The sequence below is a fragment of the Gossypium arboreum genome, chromosome 11 (assembly GCF_025698485.1).
Source record: "Gossypium arboreum isolate Shixiya-1 chromosome 11, ASM2569848v2, whole genome shotgun sequence".
NCBI classification, from domain to species: domain Eukaryota; kingdom Viridiplantae; phylum Streptophyta; class Magnoliopsida; order Malvales; family Malvaceae; genus Gossypium; species Gossypium arboreum.
The window spans coordinates 48,331,317-48,355,188 of NC_069080.1; the positions used below are offsets into that span (position 1 = coordinate 48,331,317).

A 23,872-nucleotide genomic window follows, 5' to 3' on the forward strand; every position below is an offset into this window, starting at 1 on the left:
TTGCACTAGCAACAATATTGATGCCAATTGTTGACACTTAAAAAATTTAATTTATTATTTTTTAATTTTTAATTTTTAAAAATCTAATTATAGATTTTGATCATATCTGCTCTTTTTAACATAATGCTTAGAACTATCCATAGCCCCCCTCTGAACCATAAATAGGAAGAATTCAGCGCATTAGAACCTACGTCTTCTTGTATTGATAAAAATGCTCATGCCAATTGAACTAAGACTCCATCGACATTTTCTAAATTCACTCAAAATTAAAAAAAATGCATTTTTTATTTTTTTTAAATTCACTCAAATTTGAAAAATGCATTTTAACGTTAAGCTCTGCTTGTTTACCAGAAAAACATTTTTCGAAAAATGTTTTCTTGATTTTACAGTGTTTGGTAGCTTGAAAATATTTTACATTTGAAAAATATTTTCCATGACACAGGTAAAATCAGTTGTTTTAGGGAAAATGTCTTACAGATTTTTTTTCGTAAGACATTTTCCATCTCCTTCTTCATCCGGTTAAAATCCTTCTCCCTTCCTTCCGTTCTTCATCATTTTTCTCTCTTTCTCTTTTTCTGCAAATCTCATTCCTCTTTTTCTCTCTTTCTCTGGCAAAGGCAAATCTCATTCATCCCTTTCTCTCTTTCTCAGGCAACTCTCATTCCTCTTCGCAAGGTCTTGGCTTAAGGTATGGCATCTTCTTGTTCTTTTTTTTTTCTGGGTTTGGGTAAATTCATCGTTCAGGGTTTTTTTTTAATGTTCTTCTTGTTCTCATAGTTTTTTACGAAAATGTACACTTTTTTTGAATTTTTTTTATGAATCTCGAATCATGAGGCTGAATCTCGATTACTTAAATATGTAGGTCTTGCTCTTTTTTCCCTGAATCTATCGAATGAAATCCCAGACAGGCAAAGCTAATCAAATGTTTTGAATGTTTCAAGCAATAAGTTGTCTGATGTCTAGGTCACGCCTAATAGATGCTCATTTTATAGGCAATGCGAACTTGCATATTAAACAAATCATCGAAATCTGACATTATCATTCAGTAGAAACTTTGATTTGTTATATGGTTATAAAAATTGAGCAGGGTAGAAGTGAACCATATGGTCAACACTTAGCAAATGAGCTTTGGTTTAAGTTTGTTTTTATACTTCTATTGAGCTAAATTTATTTGAAACTACTTGAATTCAAAGAGTATATACACCCATGTCTCACACTTTTTAGTATTCAAAACTCTCTTCTAGTCATATAGGAAACATAAGCATCATTGCTTTCCATATCATCTATATTCGATATCGATGCTTAGAAGGAAAAAAAAAAGAAACGAAGAGTTGAGAAAGATGAGTGATTTAGGTTATATTGTAGAATTTGGTGTAGGGAATTGATGAAGTTGGTTCAACACTATTGGGCAGGTTGCTTGGTTTTAGTTGATGGATTTGTCCAAACATCAAAAAAGCTACCATAATGTAATATTAGATGAAAGATGAAAGCATCAGCTTCTTTTTCTTTTTCAAGCTAATTAATGTGGTTTTCGGCTTTGAGACTATATAGCTCCCCCCATTCAAGCAGGGATTTTTGTGTAAACAAACTACTCTGCTTCGTCTATCTTGATTTGTTCATATTTTTTTTTGTTCTTGATTTGTTTCAACTTTTTTCAACCATTGAAAATACGTAAGATGCCAAAAAATATGAAATCTTATCAGGTAAATTCTCGAAAATCTGAGCCATCTAATGAAGCAATGGATGCCTTCCTCACCCTGTCTCATTTTTACAGAACTTGTAGAAGTTACTGATAGAATTTTATGAAGTATATCAAGGATTACTATTGTTTTCTATGAGAGACAAAACATAAAAAATGCTTGAAAATTATACATTCCTGAAGACATATTACCTCAAACTGTTCTTGGATAACTTTAGCCAGCTGTAATTCATGTTTCAATACTTGAACACCATACAAAAAATGCAATTAAAATCATAAATGTGAAACTTCTGAAGTTAACTCCACCCATTTTTTTTCTTCTTTCTTAGAGTTTCTCAAGGTGAGAAACAGAGATAAGAACAAAGAGCGATAAAGAGAGACAAAGACAGAGAAATGAAGCTTGTGCTTTGAGAGCCAAAATAATATGTGATGGTTGGTGTTTATATAGTGAGAAGATTTCGAAGCAATGAGGACTATTAAGACATAATGCAAAAATTTTAAAAAGAAAATGCTTTGATAATCCTTTTCATTCATACTTCATATAAAATTTTAAGGTAGCAAATCCTTTATAAAAACATATAATACTTAAAATAAGGTTATAAGACATTATTATAATCTAATTTACATGTCTCATGCATGTGAATCATTCAATTTCTTGATGACCAATACATAACATCTATTCTATATATTCCAATACCTGACACCTATCATCCTAGCTATTATAGGTAAATAGACCAGCAATGAAAAGCAATGTATCGTCCTAGATTTTGCTTTTCCGAAGACTGAACTTTCATCAGATGAAAAATCAGATTTCGGTCATGTGCATGTGTTTTTCATCAACAGTCTACCGCATTTCAGTCCTAGATTTCTTCTCCCTCTTTGATACCTCCTGACAACTAGCTGCTGACTCTGCAACACGTAATTTTACAGTCTCTATTTCCTGTCATAGTGCTGCAGTTTCCACCTCAAGCCTGCAGACAGTAGCATTAGCGCGTTCCACCTGCCCGCTAGCTTTGGACAAAGCAATATTCATCTCGACGAGCTTTTTCCTAGTGTTTTCTTCCAAACTCAACTTCTCTTTCTTAAGCCATTCAACTTCTTTTTTCTCTTGCCTCAAAGTCTTAAGTTCAACTTTGTCTTTACTCAAAGCCATTCAACTCTTTGGTTATGTTGAAAGGGTTAGATAATAATAATCTCCTTAACTATTTTTATTATAAAAAAGTTATAATAATTTTATATTGAAAATGTTATTTTTTAAATTTATTATTAGTAAATAAAACAGTATATTAGTTTACATATTTGAAAAAAAAAAGAAAAAAGAAAAAGGATCAACGAAACATGTTTAGTTAGCAACGTTGAAAAAAATTCCTTCTCCTTTTCTTCATTTAGGAATAGAAAATGAAATTGCAAATGCCTGAATTTTGTAGTCAAATGCTTTTTTTTTAATATTGAATTATTGAAAGAATTAATTGAATTAAAATTGATTTTAAAATATATTTTTCCTGCCATGTGTTGCATTGTAGTAATTGTATATGTTGATTAAATTTTATACCTTCTACGCTCAAATTCATGAACTTAGCATATTTTTCTCTTTTTTTAAATATATATGACAATTTCTAGCATACGAATTTTGCAGCTATTATGATTAGGCAATGATCACAAACAGAAACTAACAATTGATATGTGTAACTCACATATATGTGAGTCTATTAATTTCAATGGTTAACTCAGCCAATAATCACAAATATGTGTAGGATGCAAAATTTGTTCTATTGGATACTACAATTTGTGATGAATATGTCTTGAATTATGCCTTTTTTTTGTTATTATTTAAGTTGGGGTTGGTTAGTTAACTCCATTCCTTTTAGTTATGGTAACTTTAATCATTGCTTGAGAAACTTTCATATATATATGTATGTACTTTAGTCATGGTAACTTTAGTAATATTTATGTGGCATTATTTTGTGTAGATGGATCGTAATCAAGATCAAAATGCAATTGTCAGAGTCGTGGCTTCAGTTTTAGCTTTTGGGGCTCTCTGGATTAAAAAATTAAAAATTGGGAAGGAAATTGCTTCTCACCCTCGTGTGAATCGACATTATGAAAGAGAAAATTATATTAATAGTATTTTATACAGTGGTGACCAACATTGTATTGATGTGATAAGGATGAGACCAATAGCCTTTTTTAATTTGTGTGATATTCTTAGTAGGAATAATTTGTTACAGTCAACTAAATCGGTGAATATTAGGGAGCAAGTAGTTATATTTTTACATATAATTGGTCATAATGTAAGGTTTCGAGTGATTGGATCTAGATATTATAAATCAATTGAGACAATTTATCGTTACTTTAGGGTTGTATTGAGAGCTATTTTGAAATTGTATAAGCTAGTTATTAGATTAACTGATAAGTCAACTCCTAGTGAAATCAGAAACAATCCAAGGTTTTATCCTTATTTTAAAGATTTTATTAGAGCATTAGATGGAACTCATGTTCGTGCATCCGTTCCACTTAGCATTCAAGGAAGATTTCGTAGCCGTAAAGAGGGGACGACACAAAATGTATTGGCTACCATTACATTTGATTTGAAATTTTCCTATGTTCTAGCTGGTTAGGAAGGTAGTGCACATGATTCTCATATTTTAAGTGACGCACTTTCACACCCAAGAGGATTAAGAGTTTCGGAAGGTAAGAATTATAAAACATTAAATACCAAATAGTTCTAGTAAGCTCATAATTTATTAGTAATAATTATGTTTTGTCAAATTGTAGGTAAATATTATCTTGCTGATGCTGGATATGACATCCGAAATGGATATATTACCCCATATCATGTTGTCTGATACCATTTAAAAGAGTTTAGTGCTCAGGGGCCTGAAAATGCAAAGGAACTCTTTAATTTTCGTCATTCATCATTGTGAATCACTATTAAACGTGCTTTTGGGATTTTGAAGAAATGGTTTCGTGTATTAGATGCTGAACCATTTTGGAATTTTCAAACTCAAGTAGATATAGTTTTGTCTTGTTGTATCATTCACAATCATATAATGGGAGTTGATCCTAGTGATGTACTTAATCAAGGATTATACGAGGAGCATGAGTCTGATTTGATAATACCAACTCTTACGGAGCGAGAAGAAAGAGAAGAAGTAAGAGAATGGTCTGCTAAGAGAGACGAAATTGCACAAACTATGTGGACTGATTATATGGCTAGAAATATTAGGTAATTTTAGGGCTTAAGGTTCTTGTTTCTATGTTTTGTATGTTTTAGTATTAAAATCGTTTTTTTTTTTTGTTAATGTTGGTTGGACAATGATATTGAAAATTTAATTTGTTGGATTTTGAAATTATTATGTCTTGAATTTGTTACATATTGAATTTATTATGTTTTAAGCTTGTTGGATATTGAAATGATTGACAATGACAATTATTAATGTAGAATGGGTAAGGGCAACAAAGAAGGGACCTCCAAGCAATTCAGGTGGACAAAACCGATGGAACATCTTTTTCTTGAAATTCTAGTAGAGGAGGCCCAGAAAGGAAATAAGCCTTCTAACTCTTTCAAAGCAGTTTCTATTAATCGAGTTGTCGAAGCTATTTCAGAAAGATTTCAAGTCCAATGCGATGTGAAGCATATGGAAAATCATTTGAGGACTGTAAAAAACCAGTGGCAGATTATATGCACAATTCGAGGTGAATGTGGTTTTGGATGGGATGATAACATGAAAATGATCACATGTGATAGAGCAACATATGATGCAGCAGTGATAGTAATATATGTATGTATATGTTAAGTATATTTCAATTGTTTTTTTACTTGTTATTCTAATTGTGTATAATATCCAACAAGCACACAAGAAGTATGAACCATTTTTGAATAAAAGCATTGATCATTATGAAATGGCTTTGGTTGTTGGCAAAAATATGGCAACAGGGAGTTTTGCCAGAACATTTGCTGACATAGATTTGGATGATGATAACCAAGATTCAGTGCTTATAGACTACGAAAATGAAGAGATTGAAGAGGTAAGAACAAAAGTATCTTCATCTGGCACATCCAAACGTAAAATAAAAAATGCTCAAGAAAGTGTCGTTGATGAACAAATTAAATTTGTGGGTGAACAATTTGGCAAAATTGCTAATGCTTTAGAACAATTTACTGCGGATAAGACACATCTTTACGAAGAAGTGATGTCGATGGAGGTAGAAGGATTTGATGATGAGTTTCTGTGTTCTGTATTTGATTATCTAGTGAGTCATGAATATGAGGTCAAAGCTTTTTTAGTTAAAAGTAAGAAGCATAGAAAAATTTTGCTTCAAAAATTTTCTCAAGCTTGAAGATATTGATACTTTTAATGTGGTGTAATATTAGTTATGCACTTGGATGATGTTGTTGTTATTATGTGGTGTTCTACTAATTATGTATTTGGATAATATTATTAATTTCTAGTATTAATTGTAGTTTGGAAGCTAATTTATAATTATTCAATCCTTGTTTTTATTTTTTATAACACAATTACAAATAATTTATTTGACTTTGGTTGTTTTCAATTTATGACGGTTAATATTTTAGCTTAATAATGGAGTGTTATTATATATTTAATTTTATTTATTTATTTATAAATAAATTATTGCAATATATGTAAAAAAATTAAAATATAAATTTATTAATATATGTAAAACAGATTTTTTGAAAAATATTTTCAAGAAATCGCTAAACAACGAAAATATTTTATCTGATTCATCTAAATACCAGAAAAATAAATTATTTTCTGAAAATATTTTACTTGTAAACAAACTGAGCCTAAAGATACTAAATGAGATTATATCCAATAATTTTAACAGGAACTCGTTTATTTGAGTAATGCTAAAATATTGGCTCAAACTTTTATAAAACATATTTAATACATAAAAATCATGGAGTACATATTTAAATAACAGTTCCAAATAAAAGCGAATCATCACAATTTGGGGCATTTAAACTACCATATTCTTGTATATGCTAGTTAACATCTAAAAATTAATAAGGCTAAATTTGAAGAATATGAAAAAAAAATTAATTAGGATTTTAGATGGTTTTAAATTTTATTTAAAAAAATAAGTTATTTTAAAGAGAGAATGTGAAAGCGCGTCTAACTGAGCGCGTTTTCCTTTTTAAGTTGTAATATTTGACTTTTTTAATGTAATTAATTTTTTTAATTGAATGGTTAAATATTGGTGGTTTTGCCATTGAGTCCTAGCTTTGATTCCTCTCCAACTCACATTTATATTTTTTATTTCATGTTGTTTTAAGCTTCCTTTTCTTTTCTTTTTTTAATGAATGTTTTTAATATATTAGTTTTTTAGTTAAATGGTTAAATAATAATGATTTCATCCTTATGACCTAAGTACAATTCCCTTTTGTAGACACATTTTTAATTTTTATTTAATATTGTTTCAAGTTTTTATTTTAATTAATAAATATATTTTTTAATTTTAATTTATCTTTTAATTAATAAATCTTTTATTCATAAAATCAAATAATTATTACAAATATGATTATTTTAGTAAATATAAATTTTATATGTGTAATATTTATTTTCAATCCATATCATGAGTGTAGTAAATATTTTTGTATGTGTATTTAAAATATTTCACATATAAACATAATGATATTTCAAATAATTAATTGAAATATTTCACATATAAATATATTTGAAATATAATACTCACAGTTTAGATGAAAAACAATTATTTCATTTTATAATATTAGAAATCACCATACCCACAATATACATGGAGAAAATAAATATTTGACCTATAAATATTATATATAAAGAAAAGTATATAAAAAATAGTTGATGTTTATATTATATATAGAGTTGTTATTATTTTCAAATATTTTTAACATAATGATATATGTAAAATATATATTTATTATTTGATTTTATAATTAAAAGAGTTATTAATTAAAAGATGAATTACAATAAAAATAAAAAACAATATATTTAGTAATTAAAAATTAAAAAATTGAAACAGTATGAAATAAAAATTACAAATATATTTAGAAAAAGGAAATTAATCCTGGATTTTAATGATGAAATCATTATTATTTAACTATTTAACTAAGGAAGCTAATATGTTAAAACATTCATTAAAAAAAAGAAGAAGAAGAAGATACTTAAAACATGAAATAAAAAATATAAATATGAATGAGAGATGAATTAAATCTAAAAACTAAGGACAAAACTACTAACATTTAACTATCAAACCAAAATAATTAATTATATTAAAAAATAAAAAGAGAACAACAAATGTACTTTCTTGCATAATTGCAGTGCACCAAGTAATATTATATAAATATACACCAACAGAATCGGATCACTAAGGCATTATATTCCCCAATCTCAAACAATTGGATAGAAACATTAAAAGAAAAAATGATGGGACTAGAAACGAAAATTGATGACTCCTTTTAATCAACTGTGACAATTCCCTCCAAAATTCAGAATCTCCTTCCACTATCTCTTTCACCCAATTGTCCAAATCTTGCAATTACTATTTGCTGTTTGCTAATCTTGCAATAAATTCCTTCGCTTCAAACTCTACGATACAACTAGCGATAATGGATTGTATGAAATAAAGAGGTGATATTATGTTGTATTCTTTTCAATTATTTAATAATATTTTAATAATTTAATATAATAGTACATGAAATATAAATTTTAAAGACTTTTTGAGTAATTGATATAAATTATTTGCAAAATTAATAGTATATAAAATATTAAAAAACTTAAATATAATAATTTATATTTAAATAATTTAATATAATAAGAAATAATATTTAAATATTTTAAAATAATGATATATAAAATATAAATTAATCTAATTTTATATACTTTTAATATTTAATATAAATAAAGATATTTTGATAATTTTCACTTCCAAACGTAAATATAAAAAGCACTTAAATCTTAGCTTTTGCAATTGGGTGAAAAAACACTTTTCCGCCACAATTTTGACCCCAAAAGCTAGTTGTTTCATTGTTTCTACTGTGACAAAACACTCTTAGCTTCCCAAGCGCAATTAAGAACGGGGCCTTGTTAGAGCAGTAAGGGTTTTTTCATATGAATTTGTTGATTTTATGTTTGATTCTCAAATATTGTTTCTCAATTATTTTATTTGAAGATTATATAAATGTATAAAAAGATAAAAATATACTTATAATAATATTAATTACCCTTTAAGGTAAGGATATTTTAATACTTTCACAGTTGAAATGATGTCGAGTTAGACTCATGACACCAACTCAGAGACTTAATAATAGTATATATATACAATTGATGGAGGTACGTAAAAATAAAAATATAGTAAAACTTTGGTTGGATGATTAATTTAGGATTTTATTGATGTGTATATTTTAATTACGGAAGGAGATCCAAATTAGTAAAGGGGTTTACAAATATATAGTATATATTTGAAAAAAACCTTCATTATTAACTTACAAACTGCAGGAACGTAAATTTCTTTTTTCATAATTTCATTGCAGTATAAAAATAGGTTTTAATTATTGTGGATGACAACTTGGCAACTTTATTGTAGTTTTGACTTTTTCATAATTTCATTTTCTGTATAAAATTAGGTTATTGTGGATTAGAACTTGCCAATTTTAATTTAATTTAAATCCAATTATAGGTTGACATTCTTTAGATAATAACTATTTTTCTTTATAGTTATTCATACATCATATTATTTTTTTATAATATTTATAACATCTTTAAAAATAATTTATATTTTGGAAACTCTGATATTTAAATATTGTATCACATCATTAAAGTTTATTTTAGAGAATATTTTAATTCCTAGAGATTTGAAAACCTGAAATTTTAATTTCTCCACATTTGGAACTAAATCAAGCTAAACAATAATTTGGAGGAAAAAATTATAAGAAACCAGTTTTGGTTTTACACCTAAATTGTTTTCAATTTTATTCCTTTTTTTCCATAATTCTAATCTGCCACCATTTCTGATTTAATACCACAATCACCGTTAAGCCATGTCGGACGATAAAATAGTTAAAGAAACAAGAATGAAATTTTTATATGGTCTAGGACCTTGTACCAAACTTTATCCCAAGGCTTTGTGTCGTCAAAAATTCAGTCCCCCCCGCAATGACATTCTTTCCCTTAATTTGTAAGGCTTGAATCGAATGATATAGTCCACACTGCTTTCATTTTCAACTTTTACCTTCTGGCTGATGATTAATTCCAAAACCTAAGGAGACGTAAAAAACTAAGAACACCTTAGGTTTCCTTTGCTAGTCAGCTGGTAGCGATTGAACCACATTCCTCTTTCATAACTTTCAGCCCGGTTACAAGACTGTAGGAAAATGGATATCAAATCTGTGACTTCCCAAAATTTCATACATTTCTTCCAAAAAAAAAAAAATAGAGGCAAAGAAATGATGGCCTCCATTGGAGACCTCTACAAAATTTCTGAAAACCATCGCTTCTGGTAGTCATTCCTTTCCAAGCAGTGTGTAATTCGACTAAATCTGTACAGGCAGATAGATAGACCAAGTTAATCATACTTCTCGTAATTTAAAAAATCCTCGCAAACATCGACCGCACTTCTATCACAGATGGAGGTGGCTCCAAATCTTTTTCCTGGAGTGCATTCCCTAGCAACTTCTGCATCTGTGCCGCAAAGATTTCGTCCAAAACCTGCAGTTTAGCAATGCTTTCAATAACATGTAAACTACCAAGGCTAACGAACAATGGGTTAATACTATATATAGAAATGACAAAAGTTCAAGTGTTTGTCCGAGGGATCCAAATTTATATCAGGATGTTCACTGGTCGAGGAGAGACTTACCGAAATCGCAATCCTTAAGCCCTTATACCAGGACATGTTCTCTCTTCGGTTTTCCATAAAGTGTAGAACATCCTGTAAGAAATAGAAAACAAATGTTATATACGTTTTCATGATTTTAAATTAAGGATATGAAGATATTTGCCAGTTCTACCTGTCCCATCCGGTCCCAAAAATTTCGACAGACGGTTATGAACACATGTGGCTCAAAAACAGAATGGAGGTTCTCTATCATATTTATCAAAAGATCTTTCAAAGGCTGCATTCTACTTCTTACATCCGACTCTACAACGGTTTCCTTTGAGTCTTGGATTATCTTCTTCAATTTTGTAGCAGTCTGAACTTTTGTCTGTAAAAAATAAAGAAATAGAAAGCATAAGAATATCTTTAACAAAACAGTGGATATAATATGTAAATACTTGTGCATTCACATATTCCAGGATGCTAACAATGCATCTAATATTAAACTAGGAATGTGTAATCTTCATACTATTATCCGAAAAAATTATTTAAAAAAAGAAAGAAGAAAAGAAAAGCTGGAAATTAGAGACTCAGAACAAAAGCAAGGAGATAATACACTGTGTACTAGATTCTACTGCATAATAAACAAAACGAGTCCAGAATCACAGACGTTGGAAATCTCAAAAGCATGATATGAAACCAATAATAGATTCCACAGCGTACTAGAGGATACTCACATTCTCTGCAAGTTTCTCCACTATCGCTTGAATATGGTTTCTGAAGTCAGCCCTCAGCATTACCGTAATTTCACTGAGACGCTCTCCTGGAATTGCATTTCCACCAGGTGGAGTGCAAGGACACCATGACTTCAGCTTGGTTTCTATCTTGGGATGCAGTACAAAAAGTATCCTTTTCATGGAATTCAAAAGAACTCCCAACTGAAAAAATAATTATTTTTCTTTAGTTGTTAGGGGTTAAAAACCGGACAAATCAGAAAAAATGCGTGAAGAAAACTTTACCTCATCCGGAACAACATAGATGACAGCAGTTCCTTTGGTGAATTTATGAACATATTTGCCAATTATCTTCGGAGCAAGGCCATCCTTTAGTGGAGCTAGAACATCAGCATACTGTCTCTCTAAAGCTTTAATAATGGCTTTCTCGACATCTGCTACAGCCTTTTCATAGCAACAAGTAGCAACGAGACATAAACAGGTTTGGTTAGCATAAAGCAGATTAAACACATGTTTTTAGTTGCTATGCGATGGATGCTATTTATAATGCTAAATATTAATTTTAATTGATATATAACTATAAGTAATAACTTTTTTGGACCAAATTTATTGTTACCGAATTTATGGTTTAATACGATGTATAGTTCAATAAAACCAACTTCAAATACCTACAATTTGATTTTATTTATGTTTAATTTGGATTAAAACAACTGCACTATTTCAAAAACAACTAAACTCATCTTCTCGCTAAACACTTGTGTAATTCAAAAATCTAATTAAATGTTACTATAATTTTATTTATTATTAATTAATTGATATTACGTTTTTATATGCTAAAACTAATTTAATATAATGAAGAATAAAAGATATTCCCAACACATCAAAAGTTTCTCCAAATTTGTGCTTTTGTATATTATATATTAATCACAATTCTTTAGGTAACTATTAATTAACTAGCAAAATGATAGATTGCCATAAATAAGTTGTAAATCTAATACCATAATAATAGTAAGATGTCATATTAAGCAAGAACCTAACATAAGGCTCAAAATCATAAGTACAAAATTCCCTGAAAACTGATACTGTCATGAAACTAGGTAACATGTTATTTTGTAGTTTTAGGTCCATTATATGAAATATTGTTGGGTTTATTTTTTTTAATTCTATATGTCATTCCTGTACTACATAATTCTAAAAATCTCTACCAACAGTCAAATATATCATAACAAAGCAAAAGGTCAGAACAACGTACATTTTCCAAGATGATGGTGAATTCTGGCCAGCAAGAAATGATAATTTCATATTCATTCAATGTCTCTGTTAGCTGATCATATATACCATCTATGAAAGGAGTTGTTGATTGTGATGTTTTAATATCAGAACATTTAACCTGCAACCAATTTCAAGAAAATTGCCTTTGAGTGGGGAAAATAGAAAACCTTGGCTTACAATCAATTTTAATTAGTCATGCACACTTGGCAATTCCCTGGCCTAGGCAGTCCGCATACACACACTTATACATACATATATATATATATATATTCAGAATGCTAATGAATGATGAACTGTTTAGATCAAACCACAAAGAAAGAAAGTTCAACCCATCAGGGTAAAATGTGAGGATCCCAAATTGTATTCCAAGCAATACCGACAGTGATTTTCTTAAGCAAATAAAAGCAAACAATGCACAAGTGTCCAAGAATTACTTGGTCTGAACCATTAAAAACTCAAGTAAAGAATGCACAACTGTATTTGACCTTTCCTAGATAGGGCCAATGCAAGTCTGCAACATGAAATTTGTACCTTATCTAGCTTGCATGAATCAAGTAAAGAATGGCGCTTCTCTTCAATCCAACATGTTATATAAGAGTGAAATAGTTCTTTTGCCTCGACTCCCCCTTTAACAGGTCTGAAAAATGTTATAAGATCAGAGAAGAACGGAAAACAACAGAAAATATTTTGAAACAATAGAAATTATAGACTAGAACAATATTTTTTTTTTTGGGGGGTCACTGAATAGAACAAGTTCATAATATATAACTAAGATCTTTACTTAATATTTGAGGAAGACAGATCTCTTTGAAAGTCTGCTGTTGCAATAACAAGTTCTATTACAGGACGAGAGGGGCCAGGAGGGGGGCATGAAACAAGAAATGCTCGCAATCTACTGCAAAGATCTGCACTGTATATGGGTGCAGAAAGATTTGGAAGGTCTATAAAACTGCAAAAAGTAGAAGATGGAGCAGCAACAAATATTAGTACAGAAGAATTGAAGCAGTCAAAAAGCAAAACCAGAAAAATACAAGTACAGGGGACAAACCTAAATACCAAGTAATTCTAAGAATATTTAAGAGCTACCAGTCATCTACCTTTAACCCTTTTCTATTTGAACCTTCCTCCTTCAATAGATTTGCATTCTCTTCGTTCTTTTATTTTTCAAACTAATTTTACTAAACTTTTAATGCAAATTAGCTAAACAGGAAAATCTAGATTCTATGTTGCTACAACTTCTCAAAGTGGACATGACATGGGTACGGAGTCATCACCTTCCAAAGGACAAATGAGAATAAAACTTAAAACACCCTCACTAGACACATATCCACGTCCAGCATTAGCTGCATAGCCTCAGGTGCAAAGAAATTTCAACATATTGGAGCATATGCAGTCTTAATAGATCAACAAGTGGAAGGGAAAAGAAAGAACAATTGTTTCAGAACCACAATAAATCATTTTGCATCCTGTAATCTCCTGAAATAAGAGAAAATCACCTAGGAAGAATATTCTGCTTGTGGATCTCTATATCGGTGAAAATCTCATTCTTGATACTTGAAATTAAAATTTTCATCTTCTGATAAGACATTGAAAGAGTCATTGGATCCATCAATGCACTGCCATTATTGCTCAAAATGAACTCGTCTGTTTCAGCCTGGTGCCTTCTTGATCTCTTTTTTGCAGCAGCCTGCAAGGTTATAGCAAATTTATAGAGAAAACAAACAAGAAAGGAATATATAAAACCATGACTATGAAGAAATAAGTCACTTGTACCTGAAAATATCCACAGAACTTCAGTTGTATCTCGGGAGTTAATATATCATGTAATAGGCTATAGAGCTTGATGGCAGGGACCAAGGCAGGAGCTGGTGATCCGGTGGCAGCCTTAAAAACACTCATCATCCCTGATGGCAATGATTCATCTAATGACTTGTAATTTTCAAAGATCACATTTAAAATCTGCTGGACCTGATCCTCAACTTCCCCAAGGATGCGGTTCTGATTGATGTAACAGAATTACTTTCATAAGAAGAAAAAAAGAGTTTGTATATAGTAAGACATTTTCTGAAACATGTATGCATGCAAATGTGTATATGTATGCCTTTGTATAATTTTAACTACTAAATACCATGAGATTGAAGGATAAAAATTAAAATGAAAGAAAGATGCATCAAAATGGCAATAGCAAAGTGGCACATCTATGACCTGAATAAAAAATAAGATGGAAATTCAAGAAACATTTTAGTCATTGGTGTACATTAAATAGTGAATCAGACGATCCAAACTAACAAGAACTATAAAGGTGCTTCAAAGGGACGAATTAAACCTAGATACATGTTTAACAATTCCATTTCTGAGTAGATACAATCTGACTAGCATAATGACTATGAAGCTAATGGCCAGCCCTTTCTTAGTAAAACAGACATCCGAAACATTGAAAAGAAAAAAAGGATCAATTCAAATTATAAAATAATTTTGCTCAAATAGTGCTAATACCTCTTGGTGACTTAATTTGTGCTTGGTATTGGACTTCACAGGAGATAGTAAATCATGTATTAATGTAAGGCAGTCCGCAGTTGGTGTAGCCACATCCATGATATAAGAAAGGTATCTGTAGATGAAAAGAAAATCAAATAAATAAAACAATTTAAACTTGTAATGAAAACATGAACTACCATTCTAGCATATACGCATACCTTAACTTTGTATATGCATCTGATACACCATAGTATGATGCAAATTCATTCACCAACCACTTCCAAGGGCCATGTAGCAACAAATTTCTTTCCTGAAAGTGCTGAACTTTCATTGCAACTTCCATCAAAAGATCATATGCTACAGTTTCTGCAACAGAACCACACTGGCAAAACAAATGTTAAGTCTTACTGTCACTTCTAGTATAGTTGTTATTTTTTATTTTTTTTTGGTCAAGCTCTAATTCAAATAGTAAAACAGTAGCTAGTGGTAAAGGAAAATTATTATTTTTTAAAACAAAACCCTTGAGTGGAGTCATTTGAAAATTTACCGGATGATTACATTTTGCATGTACCTTGAGATTATTCTCCTCTTGACTGGTTGAATAGTGTATATACAGTTGAATCCGGCCAACAAGTTCATGATCCGGCTCATGATATATTGGCCACCATCGAAGCTTGTCACCCTGCATAACCAATGTTTTAAGCTTTCAGCATAACCATCTGTCCTTCTCCTAGGCCATAAAGACTAGGTATTACTCAAATATCCTTACAGGGTCATCGGCAATAGAAACCACTTGTGCTAGGACATGACCACAATACTGCCCCTTGGAGTCATGAACTTTGACAATCAAATCGTCACCAAGGCCATCAGGTAAGCTGTGAAGTAAAATATCAGGAAAGAAAGTTTCCAGAGGTTATGGAGCAGGAGGAAAAAAAAAAAAAGATAACAAGCAAGCAAAAGTATGGAGGAAGGAAAACATATATAAGGGGTCAGAGGAGCTACATACAACACATGAGTTTCACTGGATCCTGGTTGCATTTTGGTCACATCATCCTCAGAAGAACTTTTCAATTTCAGCAAGCAACAATATGTTTCTAAGAATTACAACCACCACCTGATGTTAGATAGTGCACAAGGCAAGTACAAATTCAATTCATCAAGAGATTATACACAAGGTAATAGCATCCTATTCTCTGAGACAAATCAGCATCATAATCAACAACAACCACCACCTAAGCCTTTTTGCATTATTTCTGGTAGGTGGGGGAATAGATCCTATTACACAAGGAGTGCTCCCTATTTAGGATCACATCCTTGCAACAAACATGGATGAACGTTACTTGAACTAAGATGTTCTTATTTAACCCAAAAAAAAAAAAAAATTGCTCTATGGCCATATTATTCTTAACCTGCTAGACTACAAAATACAAACATAGATATGTACCAGTTCAAGAAAGTACTCTCTCCTTGTTCAAATTCCTTCAAATATTGAGTGGTCTTGCTTACTTGGTAGAATAAAGGCTTTATTGAAAAAATTGTGACTCAATAGTATGAAGCTAACACCTATCCCTAGCACCCACCTATTAGGAAGAAAGAAGAGTGACTATAACTTTAATTACCATAGCTAGATATTTACAATAATTAAGAACATCTCCTATTTAGCATCCTATCAAATAATAAATGGAGGAAAAAGGAAGTCATCTAAATGTTCAGAGGTTACAATTGTTAGAAGTGTACTATTTTTCTCCTTGTAACTCACATGTCTCATAAAAGTTCCGTAGGATGCTGCAGGTGTAATTGATAGCTGCTGTTGATACCTAAGCAGCATTTCCCCTGGTCAAGTCATTTCTTAGAAATTAACTATTACTACTTGATAGTGCCAAAAATTCATATAATTGGTTCCAAGTACCTCCAAACAATTGATAAGATCTTTAAAAGAGATGGATTGACATTATGGAAATCCGGGATTCTTATTCGAAGATTCTCGGGATTTAATAGACTACATGTAGCTAATTGATTCTTGTTATAGCTTATTTTTTTGTGTATATAAGGCTGGATAATAAGGCTGCAAAATTCAGAATACTAAGAAAATTTCTTCATCTCATTTCCTCTTAGAAATCTTCAAAATTCTCTTAGAATTTCTACGGTCCTGTATTCATTGATCACAACAGTACTTACTGAATTTATGGAATGGCTCTAACAACATACCACACTAAATTTAGTTATACATTCTCTATGAAGCTTTAAGGAGTTATTAGGTGGTAAGGAAAGAAGCAGCACATATGAGGAGAAAACATGACCTAGCAAAGGGTGTTGAAACCAATGAACCAGGACAAAGCCACAAAGGATAGGTTCAAGAATAATAATAGTCTAACGACCAATCTTCTGACCATATTTTATTATTTGAATCATAACATCAGACAACTAGATTATCATAAAACTAAAAGGGGTATAAATACCTGGAATTTCTTCATATGATGTTGAATTGCTGCGTAAAGTAGTCACTCCAGTTTTCAAGAGCTTGGATACCTCCTTTATATACTGGCTGCTAGCCTGCAGATAAGCTAGGCTTTGCTTTGAAAGAGAACCATTTACAGGCGTATTGGGAGCCAATCGAACTTTCCGAAGAGCTTCCCATCCAGAATGCAACATCGAGTTTACTTTGCAGAAACGTTGATGAACGGATTCCATCTTCACTATAGATAGATTGCAGCCAGGAGGAGGATCTAAACCCATTTTGACTTTACGCACTGTCCAAAACAGAAAGAAGATATATTTGTAGGCTTAAACACAAAATATTATTACAATTTGGTGAACTTTTTTCCCGGAAACAGGACAGTACCTTGAACTTTCATTTTGCCAATGAACCTCTTTGATTTAGGAGCAGCTGCTTCACTAACTAACTCAGAAGATTGTTTTGCCAATAGCTCTTCTTCTGGCTGCAATAGTACCTGCTGTAGACTAGAAAATTAAATGCGGTAGTCAGAGATAGGTAACTCAAAACATAAAGGGAAGAACTAACAAGCCCGGAATATATTAACAATAAGAAAGCATCATGTAAATGGACTGCATATCCAAATATAAACAAGAAAGCTTGAATCTTACATGCACGGATGCACAAAGGCAGGCAGGCATGAACAATGCAATCATTGCAAGCAAAAGGCAGGAACACTGGGTGTTTATTCTAAGTGAGATGGTTAAAATGCAATGAATCTCATTGCAAGTATTTAGTATGTTCTAAAATGGTTCTTTATTAAGTGAAATTAAGAATTCAACGCAGGCCATAGCATCAACTACTATATATTTCATAACCAACCGTGACTTATAATCTGTTCGTTAGGGTGGACCAGAAATATTTTCAAAGAACCAAATCGCCTCAATGATTCTTTGATAAAAATGAGAAATAACTAACCCTAATGCAAAGTTTTCCGGTGATGGTAACTATCATGGAAGGCAAGGAACTAACCAAAGCAACAGTATCACATGGTCAATATGTCTAAAGTTCGACATCCATCCATGCTTATTTCTGACCCCATATTGCCAAATATGGGTAATATTTCATCCATGCTTATTTCTGACCCCATATTGCCAAATATGGGTAATATTTCATACTTCTATCAGCATATCAAGTTATAGGGATTTCAATATTAGAGCGGCTTCATTCAACCAATCTTAAGTTGGATTTCAGAGTTAAACTAGTATTTTGATCACATATTGACCTTAAACTGGCAGGGCATTAACCGCAAAAACATGATACAAAACAAACAAAAAGGGAATACATTGACTCACCCAAATGCTTTCCGCAACTCTGCACATTCTTGATTCAAGAAGTAGGGAGCCTCTTCTGTGCAACCTTTGGCCCATGAATTTAAGCATAAACGTACACAAGCATCATAAGACAGCACTGCACACCATGGACCAAGCCCACTGAAACATTTTAATCAATGCAGTCAGTTGTCTAAACTTATGAAGGCAAAATGCTAAACCAAAGAAACCCATGCCTAGCTTAGCTATTAACTAACCTTGCATGAAATATAGGGCGACGTGTGGGCATATTATTAGTGGATTCGTTGGTTCCTCCATGTTCCACAGTCCTGTAATACATAATTGTTCAATTGAAGTGCACTGCAGACATTTTTCTCGGAAAACATCAAGGGAACTATGCATAGAGATGCAGAAACACAAACCTCACTGATTGGTCGAGAATCTCATCCCCGCTGTTATCTTGAATAATGGTATCATAGTGAAAAGGCTTCACCTTTTGCATTCCTCCAGTATGAAAAACCTACATGGATGTAGATAGCTGAGTACTACACAGAGTATAATGCTTTAGATTAACAATAAATTTAAGTTGACCATCAAAGCGGTCTTCACATTTCAATCTTATAATTTCATATTACAATCGAGTTAAAGAATACCCCCAAATGAAGCCATTTCAACATCTCCAGTCCCATTCCCATAACCGGTCAAACCATTAGAAAGTTAAAAAGGAAACATTTTAGGATGTGAAACCCTGGTAGCTCACCAATTGACAATGGAGATATCACCCAATGTACTTTGCACATAAAAAAAGGTACCATCTTAAATTTGTATAAGCATGACCAAAAAGTGTTGCCAAGTGCCCAGGTTTCTACTTTAATGCTTAAGGGGGCACAATCAAAGCAACTTAATAAAATAATAACAAATTACCAAAGGAAATAACATTAAAGGAGAAAGTGCTTGAGTAAAAGCAAAATTCTTAGCGAGGTAAGTAAAGGTTTTGTATCCAGAAGTTCACTTAAAGATGCAAAACTATTTAGATACTATTTCAATGCCTACCCTAGAAGTAACTGTAGAAGAATAACTATCTGAATTATATGCTTCCCCAGGAGGTGCACCACCATTGTTGCTTCTATACTGCATATACGAAACTTCAGTGCTACAGGCAGAATCTGAAAATTGCTTATCTACAGTGTCCGCCTTCCCACCACAGACCTGAGCTGGTCTCTGAGCACCATTTCCTAGTTTCAGCTGAGGTCCATAATGACCATGAGCCTCTGATTTCTGCATCGAAGCAGCTGCAACATTATGCACCTTATCATCTTGTGGAGACGAAATGAACGAGTACTGCCCGTCATGGGCATGCTCTTCAGAATCAGATGAGATGTCCATGTCTGATTCTGAACCATCATCATTGCCACTAACAGGTATTATATTCTGGGATAAATGTCCATTACGAAATTTTGCAGAAGGAGGTAATCCAGCATTTCTTAAACTGGTAATAGGGTCAAGTGCTTGTTTTGCTGCCATGGTCACACCGAAAAAATCTCTGTTCTTGGCAGCACCTCCCTAATACAAGTTTAAAACAATAAGATCAGACTCGACCAACACCTCAGACTACACTATATACGTAAAAACTACTTCAAACATTACCTTCACAAATCAATGAAATATCTATATATTTAAATAAACAAATGTTTGCAGCAAATACCTATACAAATGCATAAATGTATGAAATTATAGGGATAAACAACTGAAATGACTCACCGCACGAACCCATCTGAACGCATCCTTGTCAAGGCCTTGGGTGAACATTGTAAAGTTCTTCCACTTGACCTAAAATCCAACCCCTAAGAGAGAGTTTAACACCCAAATTAACACAAGTAAAAGAGCAACACTAGCAAACTAAATAATTAATAAAAGAAACTGGGGAATTCTGATCATGTTTCTTTCCTTGTCTGTCTTTCTAATCAAGCAGTGTGAAAAAAAAATAAAGTCCAAAACTTTACCAAAAAAAGTCAAAATATAGCAAAACCAAATCATTAATATGATCGATTGTTTTCTAGATGAATGGAAAAGAAAATCTATATGAAAAAGATGGAAAAGTACAAGTTTCCAGCACCGACATTATTTTATTTTATTATTTTCCTTAAAAGGATTCCGAGAAACCAAACAGAGAAAATAAAGATGATGAGAATTCAATTCAACTTCACATGCCAAGCACTGATCAGAGTAGTAACAAAGAAACCAATTACTGAAATCTCATTAGCTTCAATGATCAAACCAGCAAAAGGATATCACTAAAACTCAATAAAATCCCTCCGCCGCCCAAAGGGGAAGAAAAAAACCTTGACTTTTGATCAAGTTTAGTAATGAAGAGAAAGTAGAGATGGAAAAACTACTCACACAAAGTGATTGTGAAAAGAGAGTGAGAATTGGAGTGACAGTGAGAGTAAAACACAAAATGGGTCTAGTTCAACAGTTCAAGCAAAATTCTTCTTAGCTTTATAAAAAATCATTTATTATATTTTTCCTTTTATGTCATCAATTAATAAGAAGAATAAATGGTTGAAGATGGAAGCGAAATTTAGGAGAGAATAAACGAACATTAAGACGGAAACATAGAACTAACGGAGAGTCGTAAAGTTAACGGGAAGCTGACGTGGCAAGTGAACGCGCGCCTCTTTATAACGGCTGGATATATTTTAATAGTTTCTTTTTGGAGCTTGGTTTGGTTGCACACTGAGGCCAAGATGGGTTACTTTAGGGCAGAGGGGACCCACGCCCATCTCAAATGGTGCTTTCAGTCCAAACTGCGGGTGTGCTGTAAATCCCCCCTGCCCAGCTATTATTTATTCCCCCACCCTGATTTTCCGCGCTTATTTAAGACTTAATCACGAAGGTATATAAATAAAGGGTAAACTTCCTAGAAACCTAAAACTTTCATTTTGATCACTCAAAGTTTTAAAGCTCTAAAGGTGGTTTAATGTACATATTATATCATGTTTACATTTTATTTTAATGAAAAGTAATAAAAACTAAAATAATACATAAAAACTGTCAAATTATATTTGTTTATCGATTGCTGAAATTCTAAATTTTATTTTAATATTGAAATTTTAAGTTTCAAAATATCAAAAAAATTGAATAAATTATTGATTTTTTTTGTCCATAGAAGAATGTCAACCAATTTGGTATTATAATATTAAAATTAATTAATTTAATCTTCTTTTAAATTTTAAAATTTTATTTTTGTTCTAAATTATTCTTAATAAAATAATTCATATTTAATAATTGTCTACAAAACTTAAAAAATTTTGATTATATAGTCTTGAATCTTTCATACTAAGCTAAAAGTAAAGGAAAAATATTTGCAATTAATTAAATTAATTGTTTCTTCTTCATGTAAGTAAAGAAGTGATGAAGAAATTATGAGTTTTATTTGGAATGGAAGATAAAATTTATTAATTTAATTAATTATAAGGATTTTTCTTTATTTTTAGCTTAGTATGAAAGATTCAATATCATATAATCAAAATAAATTTGGGTTTCACATACAACTATTAAAGTCAATAATTTTCATTGATGTTTTTTAACATAATTTCAAAACATCAAAATAAATTAAATAAAATTGTTAAATTTTTATCAATTGATAATGTCAACCGATTTACTACTATAATTTTGAATCTTAATATTTAAAATTTATATTTCAAAAACCAAATTTAACATTTTCGATAATAGGATAAACAAGTACAATTTGACAATTTTGTGTATTATTTTAGTTCCTACCGCTTTTCACTTTAATCCTTATTTTTTATTCCAATCAATAATTAAAAAATATATTTTTGGGGTCATTAAAATGAAAATAATCTAAAATTTAGGTGACTAAAAAGAAAATGCAAACATGATGCAGCTTATATAGTTAACTGTTGCTAGAGATTTAACACTTGAGTGACTACAATGAAAGCGCCCTAAAATTTGAGTAACTAATTTGCAAAAAAATTATTTTAAGTGACAAAAATAAAAGTATCCTAAAAATTGGGTGACCAACTAGGTAATTTACCTATAATTAAATTACTAAAAGTAATGAAACGTATAGAAAAGCGAATAAAAATTTAAAGTAAGACATTAAGTTTTGTACTCTTTGTTTATTACAAATTTGGTCCCTACTTTTATTTAAAAATGTAAATACTATTAAAAGTATTTTATTAAATTTAAGTTTATCAGTTTAACGACTGTTGGGAATTTTAGTCTAAAGAAAGATCTATCCCTTGATATTTATTTATTGTTTTACTTTAATAGTTGAACTACCATTTTATTTGAAATTATTGACGTATAATAAAAATATATTGCATTTTATGTTTTTATTAATATATTTTATTTTTAAATAAATTAAAACAAAAAATAAAATAAAATAGATATTAGAAGAAGGTATAATTTAAAACCGCGAATTATAAAACTGGAAACTTCTTAAGTAATAAAATTTTAGCTAATTAGTGGGCATAAAATGTTAAGTAGGGATCACAATTCGACCGCCTTAAACAACAAATTGTTCCGAGTATGGGCACCTTTTATTCTATTTTTTTTAAAATTTTATGTTATTTATTTAATATATATCTAAAATAACTAAATAATATTTTATTATTTTTAGATAAAACTATTATATTATGATTTTAGTAACGTAAATACCACAGCCACCGCCTATCCAATTATACAATAAAAAATTGTTTATGACCATACAGTATAACTAATGAGGTGTTTCTCGTATAATGACTAGTTAAATAATAAAATTTTAAAAATTAAAGACTTTGCCCACATCCTTGAATTCACCCCAATCAGTACAACAAGAATATTACAATGAGAATTTAAAATTAAAATATAATATTTAATCAGGCAAACTATGAAATATGATAAAATAAAAATAATTAAAACATTTTTCAAAAAAATGTAGACAATATAAACATCTTATGTGTAAAACTTTATAATATTTAGAAGATGAAAAAATAAATTACACAATAGGAACAAATATCTTTTAGTAAGTAAATTTATTTTGATGCAATATGAAAATTAATGATAATAAGATTAATTAACATATTTTTAGTGATTTATTCTAATT

General features: G+C 30.8%; 2 protein-coding genes across 10 annotated transcripts; one reads left to right on the forward strand and one right to left on the reverse strand.

Moving 5' to 3' along the window:
* The first annotated feature begins 413 nt into the window (after positions 1-413).
* LOC108463127 (uncharacterized) lies at positions 414-5,603 on the forward strand. Of its 7 annotated transcripts, none has more exons than XR_008274083.1 (4): positions 414-518; positions 652-688; positions 3,670-4,390; positions 4,475-5,049. XR_008274083.1 is itself a non-coding variant. In XM_053021075.1 (3 exons), exons 1-3 carry the CDS (start codon positions 434-436, stop codon positions 5,494-5,496), a joined length of 477 nt encoding a protein of 158 aa, XP_052877035.1. In that variant the 5' UTR covers positions 421-433; the 3' UTR covers positions 5,497-5,603. The 7 variants fall into 7 exon arrangements, 1 of the variants encoding a protein (XP_052877035.1); XR_008274081.1 differs by adding an exon at positions 5,142-5,603 and having other exon boundaries at positions 420-688; positions 4,475-4,925; XR_008274084.1 differs by lacking the exon at positions 3,670-4,390 and having other exon boundaries at positions 4,784-5,049.
* Positions 5,604-9,989: 4,386 nt separating this feature from the next.
* On the reverse strand, positions 9,990-21,355 carry LOC108464223 (uncharacterized). Of its 3 annotated transcripts, none has more exons than XM_053021149.1 (23): positions 21,105-21,355; positions 20,524-20,606; positions 19,816-20,325; positions 19,185-19,282; positions 19,020-19,091; positions 18,787-18,924; positions 17,840-17,958; positions 17,457-17,747; positions 16,004-16,091; positions 15,767-15,872; positions 15,569-15,679; positions 15,216-15,379; positions 15,016-15,130; positions 14,293-14,517; positions 14,016-14,206; positions 13,301-13,468; positions 13,051-13,156; positions 12,500-12,637; positions 11,533-11,691; positions 11,251-11,451; positions 10,707-10,901; positions 10,556-10,627; positions 9,990-10,404 (listed from the first exon to the last, which is right to left on the reverse strand). In XM_053021149.1, the coding sequence occupies exons 2-23, from the start codon at positions 20,569-20,571 to the stop codon at positions 10,282-10,284; spliced, it is 3,438 nt and encodes a 1,145-aa protein (XP_052877109.1). In that variant the 5' UTR covers positions 20,572-20,606; positions 21,105-21,355; the 3' UTR covers positions 9,990-10,281. The 3 variants fall into 3 exon arrangements, with proteins under 3 accessions (XP_052877109.1, XP_017619877.1, XP_052877110.1); XM_017764388.2 differs by having other exon boundaries at positions 21,163-21,354; XM_053021150.1 differs by having other exon boundaries at positions 21,012-21,175.
* Between the last annotated feature and the right edge of the window lie 2,517 nt (positions 21,356-23,872).

Coding starts and splice junctions, on each gene's coding strand:
- LOC108463127 (XM_053021075.1), top strand. CDS start 434: ATGACACAGGTAAAATCAGTTGTTTTAGGGAAAATGTCTTACAGATTT. Junction 519..651: donor TCCATCTCCTTCTTCATCCG/GTTAAAATCCTT, acceptor TCTCTTTCTCAG/GCAACTCTCATTCCTCTTCG. Junction 689..5,141: donor TCGCAAGGTCTTGGCTTAAG/GTATGGCATCTT, acceptor TTATTAATGTAG/AATGGGTAAGGGCAACAAAG.
- LOC108464223 (XM_053021149.1), bottom strand. CDS start 20,571: ATGTTCACCCAAGGCCTTGACAAGGATGCGTTCAGATGGGTTCGTGCG. Junction 14,207..14,292: donor AGTTCTGTGGATATTTTCAG/GTACAAGTGACT, acceptor ATAACCTTGCAG/GCTGCTGCAAAAAAGAGATC. Junction 10,628..10,706: donor TTTGGGACCGGATGGGACAG/GTAGAACTGGCA, acceptor TATTTCTTACAG/GATGTTCTACACTTTATGGA.